Source organism: Rhinichthys klamathensis, unplaced genomic scaffold (assembly GCF_029890125.1).
Source record: "Rhinichthys klamathensis goyatoka isolate OS25496 unplaced genomic scaffold, OSU_Roscu_1.1 h1tg000279l_1, whole genome shotgun sequence".
In the NCBI taxonomy this organism is placed as follows: Eukaryota; Metazoa; Chordata; class Actinopteri; order Cypriniformes; family Leuciscidae; genus Rhinichthys; species Rhinichthys klamathensis.
This window is the reverse complement of record NW_026606798.1, coordinates 114367-133403: the sequence shown is the minus strand read 5'-3', so window position 1 is coordinate 133403 and position 19037 is coordinate 114367. Positions and strand designations below refer to the sequence as shown.

Genomic DNA, 19037 nt, shown 5'->3' with positions numbered 1-19037 from the left:
AATCGAGGAATCGTGACAGCCCTACTTAATACGATTTAAAATGAGACAAAACAAGCATTAAATTAAGCTAAAACAAAACAACTAAAAATCAAATCAAATGAAAATACATCTTTCAAGCTATTCCAAGGAGGGAGGACCTTCAAATACTGTTGTGGCCTTGAAGTCAAAAAGGTTGAGATCCCCTGCGTCAGATGGACATGTTTGACCGCTAAACCAGTGTCTCGCGTCTTTTGCAGCATCTCGCACATAACACAGCACTCTAAAAACTAAGTGTTTAGGGTCAAATAAGTTACATATGGGAAAAACAAAACAGAGTCTCAAGGCGTTTTTCCCCCTTTCTACTGCCAAAATCTCACATTTTTGAATGCAAAACCTGTTCTGTGTGAATGGCCCTTGAACTCATTTATCAAGTTACATGTAGCCATTGTACGACAACATTTATAGAAAAGCAAACCTGCAATAAAAAAAAAAAAGACAAACTAAAATATACCTCCGTATGCAGCAGATAAAAGAGATTACAGATAGAAAGGTGCTGGAGTGATGCATGCAGAGATGAATGTAGCTCACTTTGACTTTGCAGTGTGTGAGGAGACCCCACATGGGCTGAGCACAGGCCTCCAGCTCCGCTGCAAACGCTGCATAATACGTCTGAGACTCGAACTCCACGTGCTCATTCAGCTCTCGCTTGTTCAGATTCATTCCTGACAGAGCGAAAGATACAGGGAAGAAATCCAGAACATCAGAGGGAATTCTTGATCTCACACACAGTTCTGTGACTTTAATCAAAACTAAAATGAACTTTATCAAATAAAAAGTCCTAGATGCTTCTTATTATGTAGTAAGCATTTATATAAGGCATTTGATGTCAAGCTATATTGTAAATACGATCACAATATAGTATTCACTGCACAAAAAAAAAAAAGATTTTCTTCCTCAGTATTTTTGTATTGTTTTCCAGTAAAAATATCAAAACATCCTTAATTTACTTGAGAAGCAAAATAACGTAAGATATTACATCTGGTTTTCGGAAAAATGTTTGTTTAAAACAAGAAAAATATATATTTTTCTGACCCTATTGGTAGATATTTCTTCTTGATTTAAGCATCAACTCACGTAATTTTGACATTTTTCAGAAAACAAGACTTTTTCACACCAAGAACAATAACTATAAAGGCAGAGGTGGAAAGAGTAATAAAATATTCTACTCAAGTAAAAGTACTACTACTTCAATTAAATTTTACTTAAGTACAAGTAAAAGTACCGGTCTAAAAATCTACTCAAGTAAAAGTAAAAAGTAGCTCATTTAAAATTTACTCAAGAGTTACTGAGTAACTTTTTTAACAGCGGGGGTGGGGGACTCTCCCGTGTAGGCTTGTAATGGTATGAGATTCTCACAGTATGATAACGTCTCAGAAAATATCACGATTTACAGTATTAATCAATTATTAAATAAATAAACTGTATTATTAAATTATGGGTATTATTATTATTATTATCATCAGTTAAGATGACAGTTAAATTAAAGGGTCACTTCAGGATTTAGCATTAAGCTTTGTATCAGTAGAAAACCTGAAGTATTTTCAATTTCTTTTACATAAATGACCCATTTTAAATACACATTCATCTTCCCAGAGGTGAAGTGCCCCTTTAATGAAAACATTTTTTTTTGGTTGAACAAATGCTTTTATTATAACAAACTTGAAACCATTTGTTTGTTTTGTTTATTAAAATTTCAATAAAGCATGTCTAATTCATTATCAATTATCAAATTTAATTGATTAGATTAACAACTTATTTTTAACATTAATAATTTATTAAAATGTTTAAGAAAAATATTGTCCTATGAAATGTATTTTATTCAGAAAATTAATGTTTCTTTTTATGATTTAATCCAAATATATTATCAAAAACGGTTGTAATCAAATGTAAATTTTAAATTGTGTCCTTTTATTTTTTTTGGGAAGTGCTGCAAAAACAGATTTACTAAATTAAACCATGGACAAAAAATATATTCCTTTAAATAATGTTTAAATAAAATGTTTTATTATTGTTGTTGTTATTATTATTTAGAGAAGTAGGCTATGTTCTATTGTATGCCTATAATAGTTATATATTTCTGTCCTAATTTCTCCTAGTAAAACCAAACTTTTATTTTGACGGGTTGTAGTGAAGACCAAAAGTGTAAAAAGTGTTTCAAAGTGTTTCAAAGTGTATTTGACAATGGTTTATCTCAAATAAAATTATGAAAATGCTCATTGGGCTTTCTCTCAGAGCAGCTCTGGAAATGTTCATGTATTCATATCCTCCAATTGTTTGTGAGACTCTGAGTGTCACGCGTACTTGAGTATGTAGTAGACAAAGCGGCGCAGCTCAGCAGAACAAATAGGGTTATATTTACATGCAGTATTTTTGTGCTTAGCTTAAATATTCACAGACCATTTCGCGATTGGATTTATTGCACAGTTCTACTTTCCATGTATTCATCCATCCATTATTTTGCGTGTTTTACGTGACATCTGCGTTATGTACATTTAATTTTCATGACTGGATTCCAGGGTTCCCTCTGCATCACGTAAATCGGGACATACCTTTATCTGCAGGAGGGATGGTGTCCTATATCCTCCTTTTGCAGCCACTTTGCATCCACATTTTTTGCAAATTGGATATCTATCCTCGAGGACAACCACGCTTTTTTTCTACAAAGTATTTTCATACTGGCCATAATTTGCTTGGCGCTTCGGTTTCAGCTTCAGCTGTGTCTGCGTCACCTTTTTTTGCGCGTTTGTTCTCCCGCCCTTCAATCAATGCAGTAGTTTCCGGAGTGTGTTTTTTTTTCTTTTATTATTTTTTTACTCAGTAACGGATACGATTTCAAATGTAGCGAGGTACAATACTTCAAAGAAAACGTACTTAAGTAAAAGTAAAAGTACAGATTTTAAAAACTACTTAAAGTAGAAGTACACAAAAAAACTACTCAATTACGTAACGCGAGTAAATGTAATTCGTTACTTTCCACTTCTGTATAAGGGTAACTACAGTAGAATGATAACTTTATTAGCGTCCACACCAGCACACAGTATCGTTCCGTTTATTGTTGAAGTGCGCTACAGTTCTGTCGCCTGCCGAGTTAAACGCACAAGCTTTTTAAAGTTTAGTGGATTCTGATTGGCTGTCAATGTTTTTGCCGTTCATCAGCGGGAAAAATCATCCTGAAAGGGATTCCAACTATATTGTTTCTCTATGTCGTTATCGTTATAGTTGTGGTGTGGACTCTGCTATTCTTTTAAATTTAGAACTATATATTTATATTTAAAGTTATTATCCTTTAACCTGTTAAGTGTCACCCCCCTTTTTTTGAATATACATGGAAATGCACATTTCGAACTTAAATGGTTGTAATTCAAGAATGCTTTGGAATATAGACGTAAGATTGGTCTCGTTTTAAAGAAGACATTTGGCAGATTTTTGTAGAAGTGAAATAAATTAAGAAAGTGTAACAGAAAGTTATAGAAGTTTGAGTTTATGAAAATGTACAATGTAAAAAAATGTATTATTCATATTTTATATAAAATATATATTTCAAAACCTGGGCGATTCTAAAACTGCTAAAATAAAAAAGTAAAAAAAAAAGCCAAAAATCTGAACAAGTTGTGTTTCAAATTTTTGGTTGGTATCTCAAAAAATTAGCTTTCAGTAAGATTTTGTTTGGGTGCAGTACCAAACTTTTTCACTAGGTCACAACCAGACTCCATTACTGCCCATATAAGGGTGCCTCCATTTCCATATGCGTTTTGAGTGATACCATTATTTCCACAATTTTCATACAATTTATGAAGTAGACATCCTATTCAGAAGTAGTATGGGAATTTTGGCAGATTTTTATATAAATTCAACCTCTAAGAAACACACAAAAAGAACAAGTATGTGCGTTATAGCTTCCTGCCACATCACAAATGGTGAATCTATAATTTTTTTCTTTATATTTAAAAAAAAATTCAGACCTTTTTTTCTAAAATAATTGAATGGATGCTATCTTTTGAACTCTTGGCATGAAAACAAACTGAGGTTTATACCCTTCTTTCATGATTTTTCATGTTCATCACCATTTCAAAATAAAGGTCTAAACACGCCTTAGGAGTATGAAAATATTCTTGTTGCAAATTGATAAATTACAGCTCCTCTGTCAATCAATCACCAAATATGGAAACTAGAGATTGTAAGCTTTCAAATTATATATAGTTTGTCAAGATTAGTTTAGGTTTAGGATATTAATGTTTTAAAAATCTAATGGATTTGGGCCCACCGGTGGGCCGGTGACAGTTAAGAGGTTTAATATCTTAGGTCATTTTGCTCCTCAAGTAAATGGATCTTGACTTATTTAAAGTTTAGATATTTGTACAAAAATAGTTGGGCATAATTAAGCCCTTTAGCTGTAACCATTTGAGTGGTCACTGGTCAGGTAAACACTAATTCATTCTCATTGTGCCATTCATAGAACTAAGAAAAGAACAGCACCACAGATTTAGAAACAAAAGCAGCGTCTATGACCGCAGGATTTCCTGTCAGTTACTGACCTTGGAAGTAGGAGACGAAACTCATCCAGAGAAGCAGCAGAGAACGATCCTCCAGGAAGCGCTTGGCCACACTTTGGTGTGAGAGGATATTAATAAAATCACTAACTAAAGGCCAGTAGGTGTTATTCTTCAGTAGAGCTTCACCACAGTTTACCACCACATGACGATTATTCTCCTCATCTGTGACATTCAAAAACACAATACAGTGTTCAGTACATCTACAGCAGAAACAGTAGGAGTGGTGCCATCCATTTCTTTGGTTACCTTGCAGTTCGCTCTTGATAAGGCAGCTCTCCATCATGTAGAGAAGCACAGTGACCATGATGTCCAGTAAATGGCACTCCTCTGTGACGTGTCTCGCCAGCTCCTCGTTACTGAAGAGCTGAACGCTGATGTGAACGATGCGGTTGGACATGGTGTCGGACTCGTGGCTCTTCATGAGGGTCTTCATGATGAAGGCGTAGTGTTGTACGAAGGTTTTAGTGAACGTGATCTGTGGCACAGGAGAAGAAAGTACACATTTTGGTAAAAAACTATTATAAATTAAATTATATTAAAAAAATTATAAAACAAATATTAGAACAATGCAATTTGAGTACTTTAGAGATCATATGCTGTTTGCACCAGCTATAAATGAGTTACAAGTTTTATATTTACGCACTACTAAACATTTGTAAATATTTGATATATGACACGGGAGGAAAAAATGTTTCACTGCTTTTGCATTCTCTCGCAAAAGTATTATATGTTCCCGAGAAATTCTGCGATCATTGCAAAACATTTGTGTTCCTTTGCAAAACTATTGCGTTCCCCCAAGAAACTTTGCAAACACACAGTATACATGTTATTTTTATATGATATTTACATTAATACAACAGTGCGTTCTGGTTCTCGATTCTGATTGGCTGAGAGCCTTTTCCAGCCATGCGATATTCTACCATTAACACTACAGGAAACACTTTACCTATCGTATCACTCCGCTTGCAAGTTTTCTCTCACAGCGAGTGTCATGGTGGATGAGCAAACACCATAGTTTTACAAATACTACTGTTGTCGTGTCACGGAATGTAGTTTAAGAGTTTTTTTAGGCGAGAATGTCGTTATTTAAACCTCAGATATGTGACTTGCATATAAACATAGCACCTATTTGACAATTTGTTGAGACATTTTCAGAGATGTGAGCTCCAGACCGTTGGCCGTTGAGCGCTCATGTACCCGCCGTGAACAGTTAGTGTTATAGATAGTGTTTAAACATGAGGTATAGTTCATTTTAGGGAATATCAAACAGGCTATCTGTAGTTTTATTAAACTATTACTTGTTCCAGAGCAACTCGATTTGGCTAAGGGCAAAGTTAAGTTTCATAACTTCATATTTTTATTTAACTGAAATCCTGTACTATAACTAGAAATACTGAATACTATAACTAGCGCTGCTTTTGTAATGTTGACTGAACTGTTAGCTTGTTTAATTCCTATTGAACAAACGTCTTATACTTTTATAATGGCTAATATTGTTTATTTAAATATTTTTCCATTAGATGGAAGCAAATACTGTCTTTATGAGTGAGTCAGTAGCAAAGAGTTTCATAGTGAAAGGGACTGAAACAAGGTTGTAAACAATAAGACGCAACTTACGAATGCACTGACTAGCGCTGTCATGGAAAATAAATGAGAATAATATTGACCTGAAGAATATCAGTCGATCACTCTCATAAAACTGACATTATAGAGTTAGTAAAGGAGGCTTAGGCTGTTAAACTGTCAACTTGAGATTTGTATCCGTGGCAAAAGAAAAGTAGTAGAAAGTAGTTCCGCACAAAAGAGTGTTTTTAAAGACACTCCGTTGTTTTTTTTTTACAGTATTTATTTACACACGTGTGCCGTCGAACAGTTGTATAAACAATTATCAATCAAATCAAACTTAACGGGACAAACTGAAATTCACAGCGTTTCAACAACTTCTGCTCAAAAATTTGAAGGCTGCTATTGGATCACTGAAAGTTAACTGCATATGTGACTATGCATTACGTTACAGAGAGCTTACAACCCACTAGGCTATGTACTGGCGAAACGATCGGTCATTTTCAAGAAAAAAAAAAAATTTGATATACTTTTTAACCACAATTGTTGGTCTTGTGCTGGTCTGCGACACGCCAGGCATTACGTAATCACGCTGGAAAGGTCACGCTGGACGTAGGCGGAAGTACCGCCTCATTGTTTACAAGCGTGGAGAAGGAGGATCGTTAAAATGTTATTGTATGTTGAATGACATATTTATGTCTTAGTGTCAGTTTATTGTTTAAAATGGTCCTTTCGTGTGCGTATCCTGGATGTTTAAACCAATGGGGCGGTACTTCCGCCTACGTCCAGCGTGACCTTTCCAACGTGATGACGTAATGCCTGGCCAGCACTACATAAACGCAAACCAGCACAAGACGAACAATTGTGGTTAAAAAGTATATAAATGTTTAATTTTTTTAGAAAATGACCGATCGTTTCGCTAGGTAAGACCCTCTTCCTCAGCTGGGATTGTGCAGAGCCGTTTGAAGCTCTTCAAAGCCATTTGAAAATGCATTGATTTGGACTTCAACAATTTGGTTACCGTTGAAGTCCATTGTGTGGAGAAAAATCCTGAAATGTTTTCCTCAAAAAGCTTAATTTCTTTTCCACTGAAGAAAGAAAGACATGAACATCTTGGATGGCATTTGGGTGAGTAAATTATCAGGAAATGTACATTTTTAGGTGAACTAATCCTTTAAAGGGGCACTTGGCAACTAGCCTGACTGCGTCAGACTTCGTACTTCCGCTCTATTTCAGTTCGCTTCTGTACTCAGTCTGAGACATCGACATGTCTCTCAGTTTTCCTCCGGCCTGAAAACAGCCGGCCAATCAACGAACAGAGGGCGGGCTGAGAGCCGTGACGTAGACGCTGAGCACCGAGTTTAAGATTGTGACCGCGGATATGGAGACACGGGATGCAATTCGCTCTGTTGTGGAGAATATTCCCGGCATTTCCAAACTGAAGGCCGAACAAGAAGAGTGTTTGGTGAGGTCTGGGGAGGCCAAAGGCCGGCAAGGCGATAGTTGTGATTGTGTCCCCCTTGGTTGCACTCATGGAGGATCAGGTTAAGGAGGCAGCAAAACTCGGTCAGCCATGTTCACTCCGGTATTTCGCTCGATGGATTCGTTTTCGCATCATACATGTGTTTACAGTGGAAGTTCGATGCGGCTGAGCTGGCGAATAACACATGTCATAACCAGACGTTATGTGATTGGCTTACGGGTAACCAATGATTTTATACTTCAGTGATAATTCACTGAAGCCTTGCCTTCCTTCTTCGTGTATGCTTTTGGACATTAGCATTATGCTAACTCAAATTGTGACGCAGACGTTTGCAGAAACAATATCTGGACTTCAATCGATGTTTCAGGCAGGTCTGGATCAGTGTTCTCTGTTAGATATAATAAATCCCTTTTGGGGGAGACCTTGCAGACTTTATACATCACAAACAGATACATTAGACAAACCAGTAAAAAGCATCACATGGCCTCTTTAAACAAACCACAGGTTCATTTTGCATATGTAATAAGTTTAAGAGCATTGAATACCTTGTAATCCTGATCTGGCAACATGTTGAGCAAAAAAGTGACCATCTTCTGAGGAAATTCATACTTAATAGTCCAAAACAATAACTCTTCTAAAAAACATTTATGTTTCAGAGTGTCCATTATGGATGGATCTAACAAAACAGGAAAAGAGCAAGGACATGCAATTATTGTTATTGCTCTTAAATTATTTGAAGAATAAACGCCAACAAGATTTAAGTATGATGAGATGTAATGGGATTTACCTTTGGTACTGCTACTAAGCTTCACTCTTTTCCTCTGTCCCACACCCTGCAGCCCGTCCTGATCCTCCTGTCAAACAAATACATCAAACGCCCATCATTCGACACACTCTACTCAACGACGAGCCCAGCTAAAACAATTCCCATTGTCAATAAGTTCACGTTTCTGAAGCGGCCAAAATAAAGCTGTGTTCTCAACAATAACACAATGGGCAGACACACCCTGCAAGTGTTTGTTCTGACTGGTTGCTGGGTCACATTTGATCTATCCCAGAAGTCTGTGTGCCTACCTCTTTGCTGGAGTCCTCCAGACTGGCAGCAGCAGTAGCTCCTAAAATAAAAAAGTAGTTGCCACAAACATGTAGCAAAATATTAAAACCATGTTACCATAGCATCCAAGAGTCATCAATACGCAATTCTAGAGTTGTCAAAAAGTGCAGATCGGTACCAAGTCGGTACTGAAATTTTAAAAATGTGACGCTTTGAGAGGAATCGTAAACACCTCTCATACCATTGTATAATGGTCATTGTACGCACTCATCGGATGCGTCTGTGATTGGCTAGAATGATCAACGCTTCAAAAACTTGTAAATATACATTAATGACGCTCTTCGCCGAGCGCTTGCACAGATACACACGGGAGTGTTTGAAAGCAGGCGTCTATCAGCGGACCGCTCCTTTCAAACGCTTCACTGTGCTCTCAAACGCTCCCATGCGTTGATCATTGTAGCCAATCACAGACATATCTCGATGAGTGTGTGAACACAATGGCCAATCAGAGGCGTTTATAATTCCGCTCAAAAGCACTCAAAGCTTCACCATTTAAACATTTCAGAACTTAAAATGTGACATTTGAAAGACATTTGTATTTAAATTATTTTAATTGGGAATGAACAATAAAAATATTCAATGCCAACTTTAAGTTACTTAAAAATTCTTAAATCATAAAACCACTCTTTATTTCTAAATGTTACTTCAGTATAGAAATATGCAAGTAGTGTGGGAGTGTATAGAGACAGACTTGATGCTTCATGGGACTCAATGGTTGCAGTGATTGCCTATTCTGTGGAAACAGCGACTCTGATTGGTGGATTTCTGTTCAGAATTATGGGAAGTGTATTTCTCCTAACAATTTTGGAGAAAATAATGCTTTACATTTGAAAGTCTGTACGTTTTGACAACTCTACGCTCTTCAACGAAGAAAAGAGGATGAAAACACATCTCTAAAGCACAGAAGAGACAGCAGTGTTACCCAGCAGACTGAGCGCTCCTGCTGAAGTGTCTGTTGCTGTCCCAGCGCCAGCTCCTCCTGCTCCTTTCTCCTCCACTGACACCAGACCCGAACTCTTCAGTGCTGACAAATACTTCTCATAGTTCCTCTTTGCAAAAACATTCTCCTCTTGACCTGTGGGTGTGGGGCGATATAGATGTGTGAACACAGTCCCAAATCATTTTAAACTCCCTTTTGGTCAATTTTAAATGGGTCATATCAAGTGTGAAAAAGAACAACAAAAAATCTTCCTCTGTCCAAAAAGCTATGGAAGCTAATAGCTACAATTACAGCTTGATTAAAAATTGGATTTATGAAATAAATAGCAAACGAATAAATATAAAATATAAATAAGGAGGTAGGATATAGGATACAATTTTTAAAATAAAGGTTCTAAAAGGGGGTTTTCACAGTGATGCCATAGAAGAACCATTTTAGGTTCCCCAAATAACGTTCAGCAAACAATTCTTGAGGAATGGAAATGTTACATGGATGTTAAAGGCTCTTCATGGAACCATAAGCCGCTTTTCCACCGTCTGGCCGAACGTTTCCAGCTATATTTTTACCTTGATAAGTTTAAGATCCCTGATCATTTGCAGTGGCACATTATTGAAGGATGGGCAGTTAAAAAGTATATTTTGATAGGACAGAAAACCCACAACCTCTAAGTTAGTTATCTCACATTCGAAGAGGACAGCCAATCATAACAAAGGTCATTTGCATATATAGGTCTTAAAGTCACAGCAGCAAAAACAGCATTTTTAATTCTAGACTGTGGAAAAGGGTCAAATAAATAAACAAGGACAAGCTCGGAGGAAAAAAAAAAGAAGACCTCAAGGGAAAATGATACAACCCAATAACAAAAAGAAAGTAAAAACCAATGACTGGAAAAAGAACTTTGTTGATCGATGCATATAACAACAACTACAGTCAACAATACATTCACATTTCATACTCACCCATACTCAGTTCTTTAAAGGTCTGCTGATTGGTTAAAATCTTGGTGAGAACGGTGCGCATGGCCCCGCCCATCTTGGTGAGCTCTTCTAAGAACGATATGTGCGGCTCCAACTGCTGCAGAACCTTCTGAAGATCTCGGTCAGTGGCCGACTCTGCAGGCACATGATAAGGTGTTTGTGTGCGAGGCAAAATAAAGCAGCATATGTTAGCCCAGTGGGCACGATTAGCAGGCTCAGCCAGTACAGACACACACATGGGACTGATATTATGCAAAAGCACAGAGAAAGCTGTTGACTAAAGCATTATTTTATTATTGCAGATTATCGTATTTGTTGCTTCACAATATTTTTGGTATCCTTCACAATATGTCTAGTCAGTTCAAGAGCTGAATGTACTGAAACAGCTCCAAACTAAACACTGAAAGCCCCATGAAATGAAAATTTGAGTTTTGTGGCTTTTATTTCATAGCTTTGTGGTCATGTAGTGTATTCCTATAAATTAAGCGAATAGCCTTTAGCTGACAAACCTTGCGTGCCTGTGAAGCCATTTTATGGGGTCTTTAAAGAAGTACACTCTAAAAAATGCTGGGTTGTTTCAACACAAATTTGGGTCAAAATATGGACAAACCCAAATGTTGGGTTAAAAATGTAATTAAAAAATTACAGTTGAAAGTTGAAGTTGGGTTAAAATTTTAAATGACATTTTAACCCAACATTTGGGTTTGTCCATATTTGACCCAAATTTGGGTTAAAACAACCCAGCGTTATTAAGAGTGTAAGAGCACCACAAGGCCATTGAGGTGTGATGTGATGTCCTCACCTGGTTCAGTGTAGCCGTCTCTCAGGTACTGAATGATAGTGATGATAAACCGCGGCAGCACCATCTCAGACATGAGCAGCAGATCCCAAGGGACTGATGGCACGTTCTCTCCCGTTTTTAACCGATGCCTACTGCAAAACCTGTCACACAAGAGCGTGTGAATTAGAATTGAACATGTCAGCAGAGTAATTTGCTGTTTACTATACAAAACCAATCCTGCGTTCATTGTAATCAATAAAAATGTCTGACGTTAGACTTTTTTTTTTGGTAAAGATCAACAGATTGATGCACTACAAGCAACTACAATATGCAAGTCTTCAAGTCTATCACTAACATCATGGTGGTGCCGTAGGGATAAAAGATGAGCTGGAACACTAGTTATATAACCACAGAACAGTGACCACCAACTTTATCAGTGGTCTTGTCCATGAAGTATGTTTTCAAATTAATTTCCTCCATATATATATATATATATATATATATATATATTTATTTAAAAAACAATCTTCAGTAAGGGGTACAAAGCCATGAAAAACCAATAAGGGCAGAGGTAAATCACATCACTAAGAATCGGTGGGGGACAAACATGTATTTAAATTATTTTAATTGGGAATGAACAATAAAAATATGTAATGCCAACTTTAAGTTACTTAAAAATTCTTAAATCATAAAACCACTCTATTTCAAAATGTTACTTCAGTATAGAAATATGCAAGTAGTGTGGGAGTGTATAGAGACAGACTTGATACTTCATGGGACTCAATGGTTGCAGTGATTGCCTATTCTGTGGAAACAGCGACTCTCTGATTGGTGGATTTCTGTTCAGAATTATGGGAAGTGTATTTCTCCTTACAAAAAAAAAAAAAGTGGCTATTTCGGTCACATGGAAATGGAAAAATGACAGATCTTTGTTTGTTTTTTTTATTTTTTGAAATACATCCGAGAGTAACAACGAATCGAAAAAGAAAAATGTAAATGAAGACCTAAATGATAATTTAGACTAAAAAAATTATTTGTAGTGCAACTACCATCCAATAATCACAATAAACTTTGATATGCAGCTAAGTCTCAGCTTTTAGTCAATCTTCAACAAAATTCAAACAAATGTTTTTTTGACACTCCTTAATGTGGCATGACAGACCACTGTAGCCCTCTCAGATTAAGCAGTAGCAATTTTTGAATGTTGATTTTTAAATAAACCTGAGTCATTGATTATCAAAGAAAAAAATATGAAATTTTCAGCTTTGGTGTTTTTGTAAAAAAATAAATAATAATAATTTCATCACTTTTACTTTTTTAAACCCCACTTCTGCGTTCTATTGCCCCATAATAACAAGGCACTAAACCAGGTTTGCTTGCTTGCGACTCCCATACAAAAAATAAAAACTGCACTGGCATAATTGTAGTGGTGGTTTCAGAGGTTAAAGACTAAGGCTGCACGATTAACCGAAATTGTGATATGTCTTAGTGCGATTATCAAATTGCAACGGCTGCAATTTAACTAAATAAATATATGTGCTGCGTGTTTCAGAGTGAAGCGCGGCTCATGTGTTCTTGCTCATGATGAAACTTACAATGAGAACCACTCATCAACAAAAGAGAAGCTTACGGTTTTCCGTCAAATAAAAGTTAGATATTTAACATTTGAAAATGATGAAAATAAGACAGCCATAAATATTAGTATTGTAATTTTACAGTTGTACTAATATAAAATACAATTATTTATTGTTCTTAAATACTATTTTTATTTTACATAAAAATATTAGTTTAGCAATTTTTCTAATTCTGTTATTATTATTTAGTAATTTTTAGTAATACTCATTAATTACCATTATTCTTTTAAAGCCATTCTCATATACAATCACAAAATTTTGCCCAATTTACCATTTAATTGCATTTTAATCAAAAGAAAATCAAATTACAGCATTTCTAAGTCAATTTCAATTTCTAAGTCATGCAGCATGTACCACGACACTGAATAACTTATTTGCCTTGTCTATCTAGTGTTGTCTCAGCATTTATAGCACATGTAATTTCACATATTACTGATAATTTAAAGATTAAGATAATGAGACTCACATAGATAGTGAACATCATATCTAAACTTGGCAGTGGATTTCTTCTTTAAATAAGAGGTCAGATTAAGACTAAAATAATAGTATTCCCTTGTAAAACATACTCCAATAATCTGTTTTATTTACAACTTTTAAAAAAAATCTTCTTTTTTTTTTTTTTTTTTACAGTTACACTGTAGGCCGTTCCGAATCAACACATTTTTGGGCCGTATTACATGTATACATTCTTGTCGTTATTTTAATGCCGCACACTAATGGTTACTAGTAAAAGTACGTTCCATTCAAATGTTGAGTAAAGGCAACTGATTAAGTTCAGTGGACAGTCACTATGAATCAGAAAGAGCATGCGAGTAGTGTGATGTCAGTCTCCAGAGCAAAAGCAAAAGTGTCTTTTCACAGTAAACATCTACCAGTAATAAAACTGCCTATATCCTCATTCCTGCAGAGCGGAACACTTCACGATAATTGCACCCTTTACTGATCAAATACAGTGAATCTTTTGAGCTCCAGCTGACAGCAGTCATACCCAGCCCCATATCTGAATATCTGCACCTCTACACGCTGAACTGTTGAAGTGAAGGCCCTGTGCAGGGAGAGAAGCGAGGGAAGAGACGTGTCACTGACCCTGTGGGGGAGTTAAAAATAACCCAGACCGTGGCACTCTCTGTAAGGCAGTGATCAGGTGCCACAGCCCAATCCACACGGTTACCCTCCCCTGACAGCCTCAGACTCGCACCAGCCCTTGTGTATCAAGCAATGCACAGCTGTGCCCAAAACCAGGAGAACTGCCTTTACTCAACATTTGAATGGAACGTACTTTTACTAGTTTTACTGGTTGGTGTGCGGTATTAAAATAACGACAAGAATGTAGATGTGTAATAAAAATGTTTTGATAAAAAAAATAAAAATGTTTTGATTCGGAACGGCCTGCAGAGTAACTGTAAACAAAATATATATTTTTTTAAAGTTGTAGGCCTAAATAAAACAGGTTATTGGAGTAAGTTTTACAAGGGAATACTATTATTTTAGTCTTTCTACTTGAATTTCATGTTTAATTCAATGTGCTACTTGTCATTTCTTTGTAATTCCTTGTGAAATTTACAAGCAATTTCTGAGAGAAAATTATTTCAAAGTAAATGTTAGGTTACACTTCATTTCAATGGTCCACTTTAGACATTCTATTAACTGTATGTAACTTTGTAACTACCAGTCAGTAGAGTATTGTCTGATTAATATCTGCCAACACTTTTAGGCCATGAGACAGGACCCCAAATTTGGGCTACCAGTACCATTTTGAGGGATTAAATTTCTTTTTGATTTTCATGAAGGTACACATCCCTAGTGTTGGAAAATGTGTGATGGCATCCGATCCATGGTAGCTTTCATTAGAAATCAACACTTATATCATCCTACCTCAAGGTAAGGTGTTCAGTGACTACAAGAGAGAAAAAATTATCCTTTTATAATTTTAAAAATCTATTTATTTATTTTTATTATAAAAAATTATAAAAATTGTATAACATTTTTATAAAATTTATTTAAAGATAAATTCATTTATCATTTTTCTTGACGTATGTTTGAAAATCGTCCTCCGTAACCAAAAACTACCTTGAATCTAACGCTATCACACATTTTTCAAATACAGGGTCATATACCTACACAAAAATCCCCATGTGGTTTAATCCCTCAAAATGGTACCAATCAACCCTCTGTCTCACGGCCTATTTATAGTGATGCTCCCCAACAGATATTCTACTGACAAAAAATAACTTTGCAATTACATGTCAACTTACTCTACAAACATGAACCCTAACACCTAACGGTCTACTGACGAGTCTACTAAATACTCCAATGAGTTAGTTGACTAGTTACTCATAGTCAGTAGAATGTCTAAAGAGGACCATCAAAATGAAGTGTAAAAAAAAAAAATTCAGTGTATAATCTGGCAATTCCCGTCACATCTTTGACACCCAAACCGTTTGATGATTTGGAACATGCCCATGTTGCCCAAAATCGCTGCAGTTTGATGCTCAAAAATGTTTCTGACAAGGAACACACCTATTATACAATGCCAGGTTCACTAGGTTTGAGGGTGTTTTTGCCCAAAATACTGCTGATTCAGTTTCAGAACAGCCACGTACAGGTAATGCTGAGGATCCTCAATGCTGAGACTCAAAACTGCTGCTAATTTGGGAATTGCCTACAGTGCCCAAAAATAACGCTGAACCAAAACACCCCTATAAATATCACGACGAAAATGATGCGGACTTAGATGATTTGATGCTCAATAACTATGGATAGGCAGCAGCACACTAGGTTTGAGGCGATGCCCAAAAATGCTGCTGATTCGGGATGCCCCAATCAGTGCACTACGTTGGAGGCTATGATGGCCCGCCCCAAAATGCTGCTGAGTGCAAATGTGTCAGTGATACAATGCCATAGGTCAGTATTTCCCAATCCTATTCCTAGAGGCACACCAACAGCGCACATTTTGGATGTCTGGATTATTTTGGGCTGTCCTAGACGAAATATGACCAATCGTGGCGATTTCTGTTGTCATGGCGACCAAAGATAGCCTGCGATAATTTTCAGGACAGTGTCATAAATTTAGCATGATCAACGTCTGCTGACTAGCCAATAAAAATGCAACATGAAATAGTGTATCGATCAACGCGACATGGCACTAAAACTTGAAACCACTTCCCTCGAGCTCCATTTGCCAAATTGACATGCCAATTCTTATCAGTTGTGTTTGATTAGGAAGAGTTTGAAAATGTGCAGTGTTGATGTGCCTTCAGGAACAAGGTTGGGAAACACTGTCGTGGGTAGTCAGGTCACTAGCTTTAATATGATGCACACAAACCTATAATATTACTGCTGATTTAGAACGCACCGATGTGCTAAATGCGCCAATTATGCTATCCATGTAGGAGACTCACTTGGTTTGAGACAATGACGGCTAATAATATTTCTGACTCAGGATCTGCCAATATGATTCCCAAAACTGTTGTCTAGGTATAGGCAGCTCACTAGGTGTGATGCCCAAAAATCCTGCTTATTCGGGGTACTCCTATGATGGCGACATGCTGCTGAAACAGAACGCACCTATAATGTGATCAACAAGCCAATGTTACGAGGTCTACATTTTTTGCTGATTATGACTATATTAGACAGTTTACAAGGTTTGAGACGATAGCTACTTTTCCACCGTCAGGGCGAACGGTTCAAAGAACAGTAAGGAACGGTCCCAGTTGTATTTCCACTGGATGTCCCAAAATTCTCCAGATTCAGACAGAATTAATTTAATTTGTAAGATGATATGCAAATCAATTCAGCTGCTGATTTTAGACATGCCTGTTTTTTTGTTTTTTTTTTATCATTGATGTACTATTATAGCATTTGTTAATACTTTGCATTCAATTTAAAAAAAATCCATTTTCACTATAAAATTATAGTGAAAATGGAAAAAAATTAAATCATAGTAATTTTTGTGTTTATATATATATATATATTTACTTATTAGTGTTAGGCCTGGTTTCACAGACACAGCTTAGATTAAGCCAAGATTTGGCCCGCTTAGTTTAATTAGGATATTCAAGTAGCTTTTATAAACATGCCTTAGGAAAACTACCAGAGACTGATCCCAAAAATTGCTGCTGATTTTGATTGCGCCTATAATATGATGCCCAAAACATCGATGCACCTATATTATGATGCCTAGGTAGCTCACCAGGTTTAATACTATGATGCCCAAAATCCCTGCTTATTCAGAACTCTCCTATGATGGCCAAACATGCAGCTGAACCAGCACGCCAATGAACTCTAACGTTACTGGGGGGAAAAATAATAAAGACCAGGTAGACAACTTAGATGATCAATATCCAAAAAATACTGCAAATTCAAAATTCACCTACAATCTCACGTAATTAAAATGACCCTCAAATGATGCTGCTGATTTGACACGCTATGATGCCTAATAATAATAATAATAATAATAATAATAATAGTAGTAGCAATCATAGGCAGATCGCAATGACACTATGATCCCCAAAAACGCTGCTGATTTTGGTTGCGCCTATGTTATGACATCCAAATCTGACTCGGGATGCGCCCATGCTATGACACCCCTAGTATGTAGCTGTCCGTGTAGTCAGACTCAGCTCACTGCCAAAGGTTTGAGAGACAGCCCCTGTCAGTCAGTCAGATGTCCGCTCAGAGTGGCTACTGACCCGCTCTGTTTCATCACGTTCCCGTCCCCGCAGTCACAGGCCCCGCCGGCCTGACTCCGGAACATGTTAAAATCGTGGCCCGTGTGATCGCTGTTATTGAAGCACTCCGCACACAACGACATGCACGGAGAGATGCCGCAAGTCCGGCAACGGTAGGCCACGAAGTTGGCGGTCCACACCAGCCCGCAGAGGGTGGCGTTATCGTAGGATCGGACGGTCCGGCAGAACTCGTCGAAAGCGTCCCCTCCGGCCAGCAGCCATTTTACACCAGTCCAGCCCCTCCGGGTCCGGGTCCGAGCCGCGCTCCGGGTCCAGCACAGTGTCCAGCAGCTCCCGCAGCTGCCGCAGCCCCGAGCTGTTGTCGGCCCGCTGGAGGTCTGCCTTCAGGTGGGCTGCGGTGGATCTCTTATCCCGGCGCAGCAGCAACGCCGCCATCATGCGCTCCGGGTTTGTTGTGCTCACTTTATTTTGGTTGTCTTGTTGCTGTGTTCGCGAGGCATCTCGCGAGATCGTTACGAAGCGGCGCTCTGGTGTGGCAATAAACAGAGTGCTAAAAGGGGCGGGGCTTAATTTACCTCTGAGTCATTTAGCGGCATAGACAGTTTAGCGGGACGCTTTTATCCAGCGCTAGCAATCTTTTTTCTTTTTTTCTTTTTTTTATGAAGACAGAACAAGTAACAAACATAGCATAGCATAATAATTCCTCCACGATTATTTTTTTTAAGGAGGAATTTCTGATATATATTTGGAGACATCGAGAGGGATGAAAAGTCCCAAAAGCAGTGTATTTGTTTTGTTGCACTCTTATTGGAAGATTTTGGTTTTATAATTTGAAAAACTTCCTACTCCCCTACTTTCCTTTCTTTTTTTCGCTTTCCTCTTTATATTGTGAGGTGATGATTGAATGTAAGCTAAGCTCAGTCTTGTTTGTAAAACTTTCAGTTATTAATGCCTTTCTGATAATGTTCTACAAATTATTTAAATAAATAAATAAAAACATAGCACTGCATACAATAGTACAAAACAAAGTGTGGCGTTAATTGGTAACAGGGATCCGAAAATTACATCATAATATTTGAAACAGTAGGCTATGTTAATGATTTTTTAAATATTTTTTTATAGCAATTTCAGAGAAGATAAAGACAGTCAAATTCTAATATAATATTATATATATATATAATATGTGGATGAGTTTACATACTTTTGTTTACATATAAAATGTTGCCAGCAGTATAAATTAACAATCTATTCAAGCCATCTGT

At 37.0% G+C, this 19037-nt stretch overlaps 1 protein-coding gene across 1 annotated transcript in view; it reads right to left on the bottom strand.

The window, feature by feature from the left end:
- The window catches only part of ubr3 (ubiquitin protein ligase E3 component n-recognin 3), a 96867-nt gene extending 78572 nt beyond the window's left edge, over positions 1 to 18295 (bottom strand). Inside the window, 11 exon segments of the mRNA XM_056268989.1 lie at positions 568 to 701; positions 4575 to 4754; positions 4839 to 5067; positions 8184 to 8314; positions 8426 to 8492; positions 8713 to 8753; positions 9675 to 9827; positions 10652 to 10804; positions 11472 to 11611; positions 17776 to 18038; positions 18040 to 18295. Coding sequence (XP_056124964.1) covers positions 568 to 701; positions 4575 to 4754; positions 4839 to 5067; positions 8184 to 8314; positions 8426 to 8492; positions 8713 to 8753; positions 9675 to 9827; positions 10652 to 10804; positions 11472 to 11611; positions 17776 to 18038; positions 18040 to 18213 — 1665 coding nt within the window. The 5' untranslated portion in view covers positions 18214 to 18295.
- Positions 18296 to 19037: the final 742 nt, after the last annotated feature.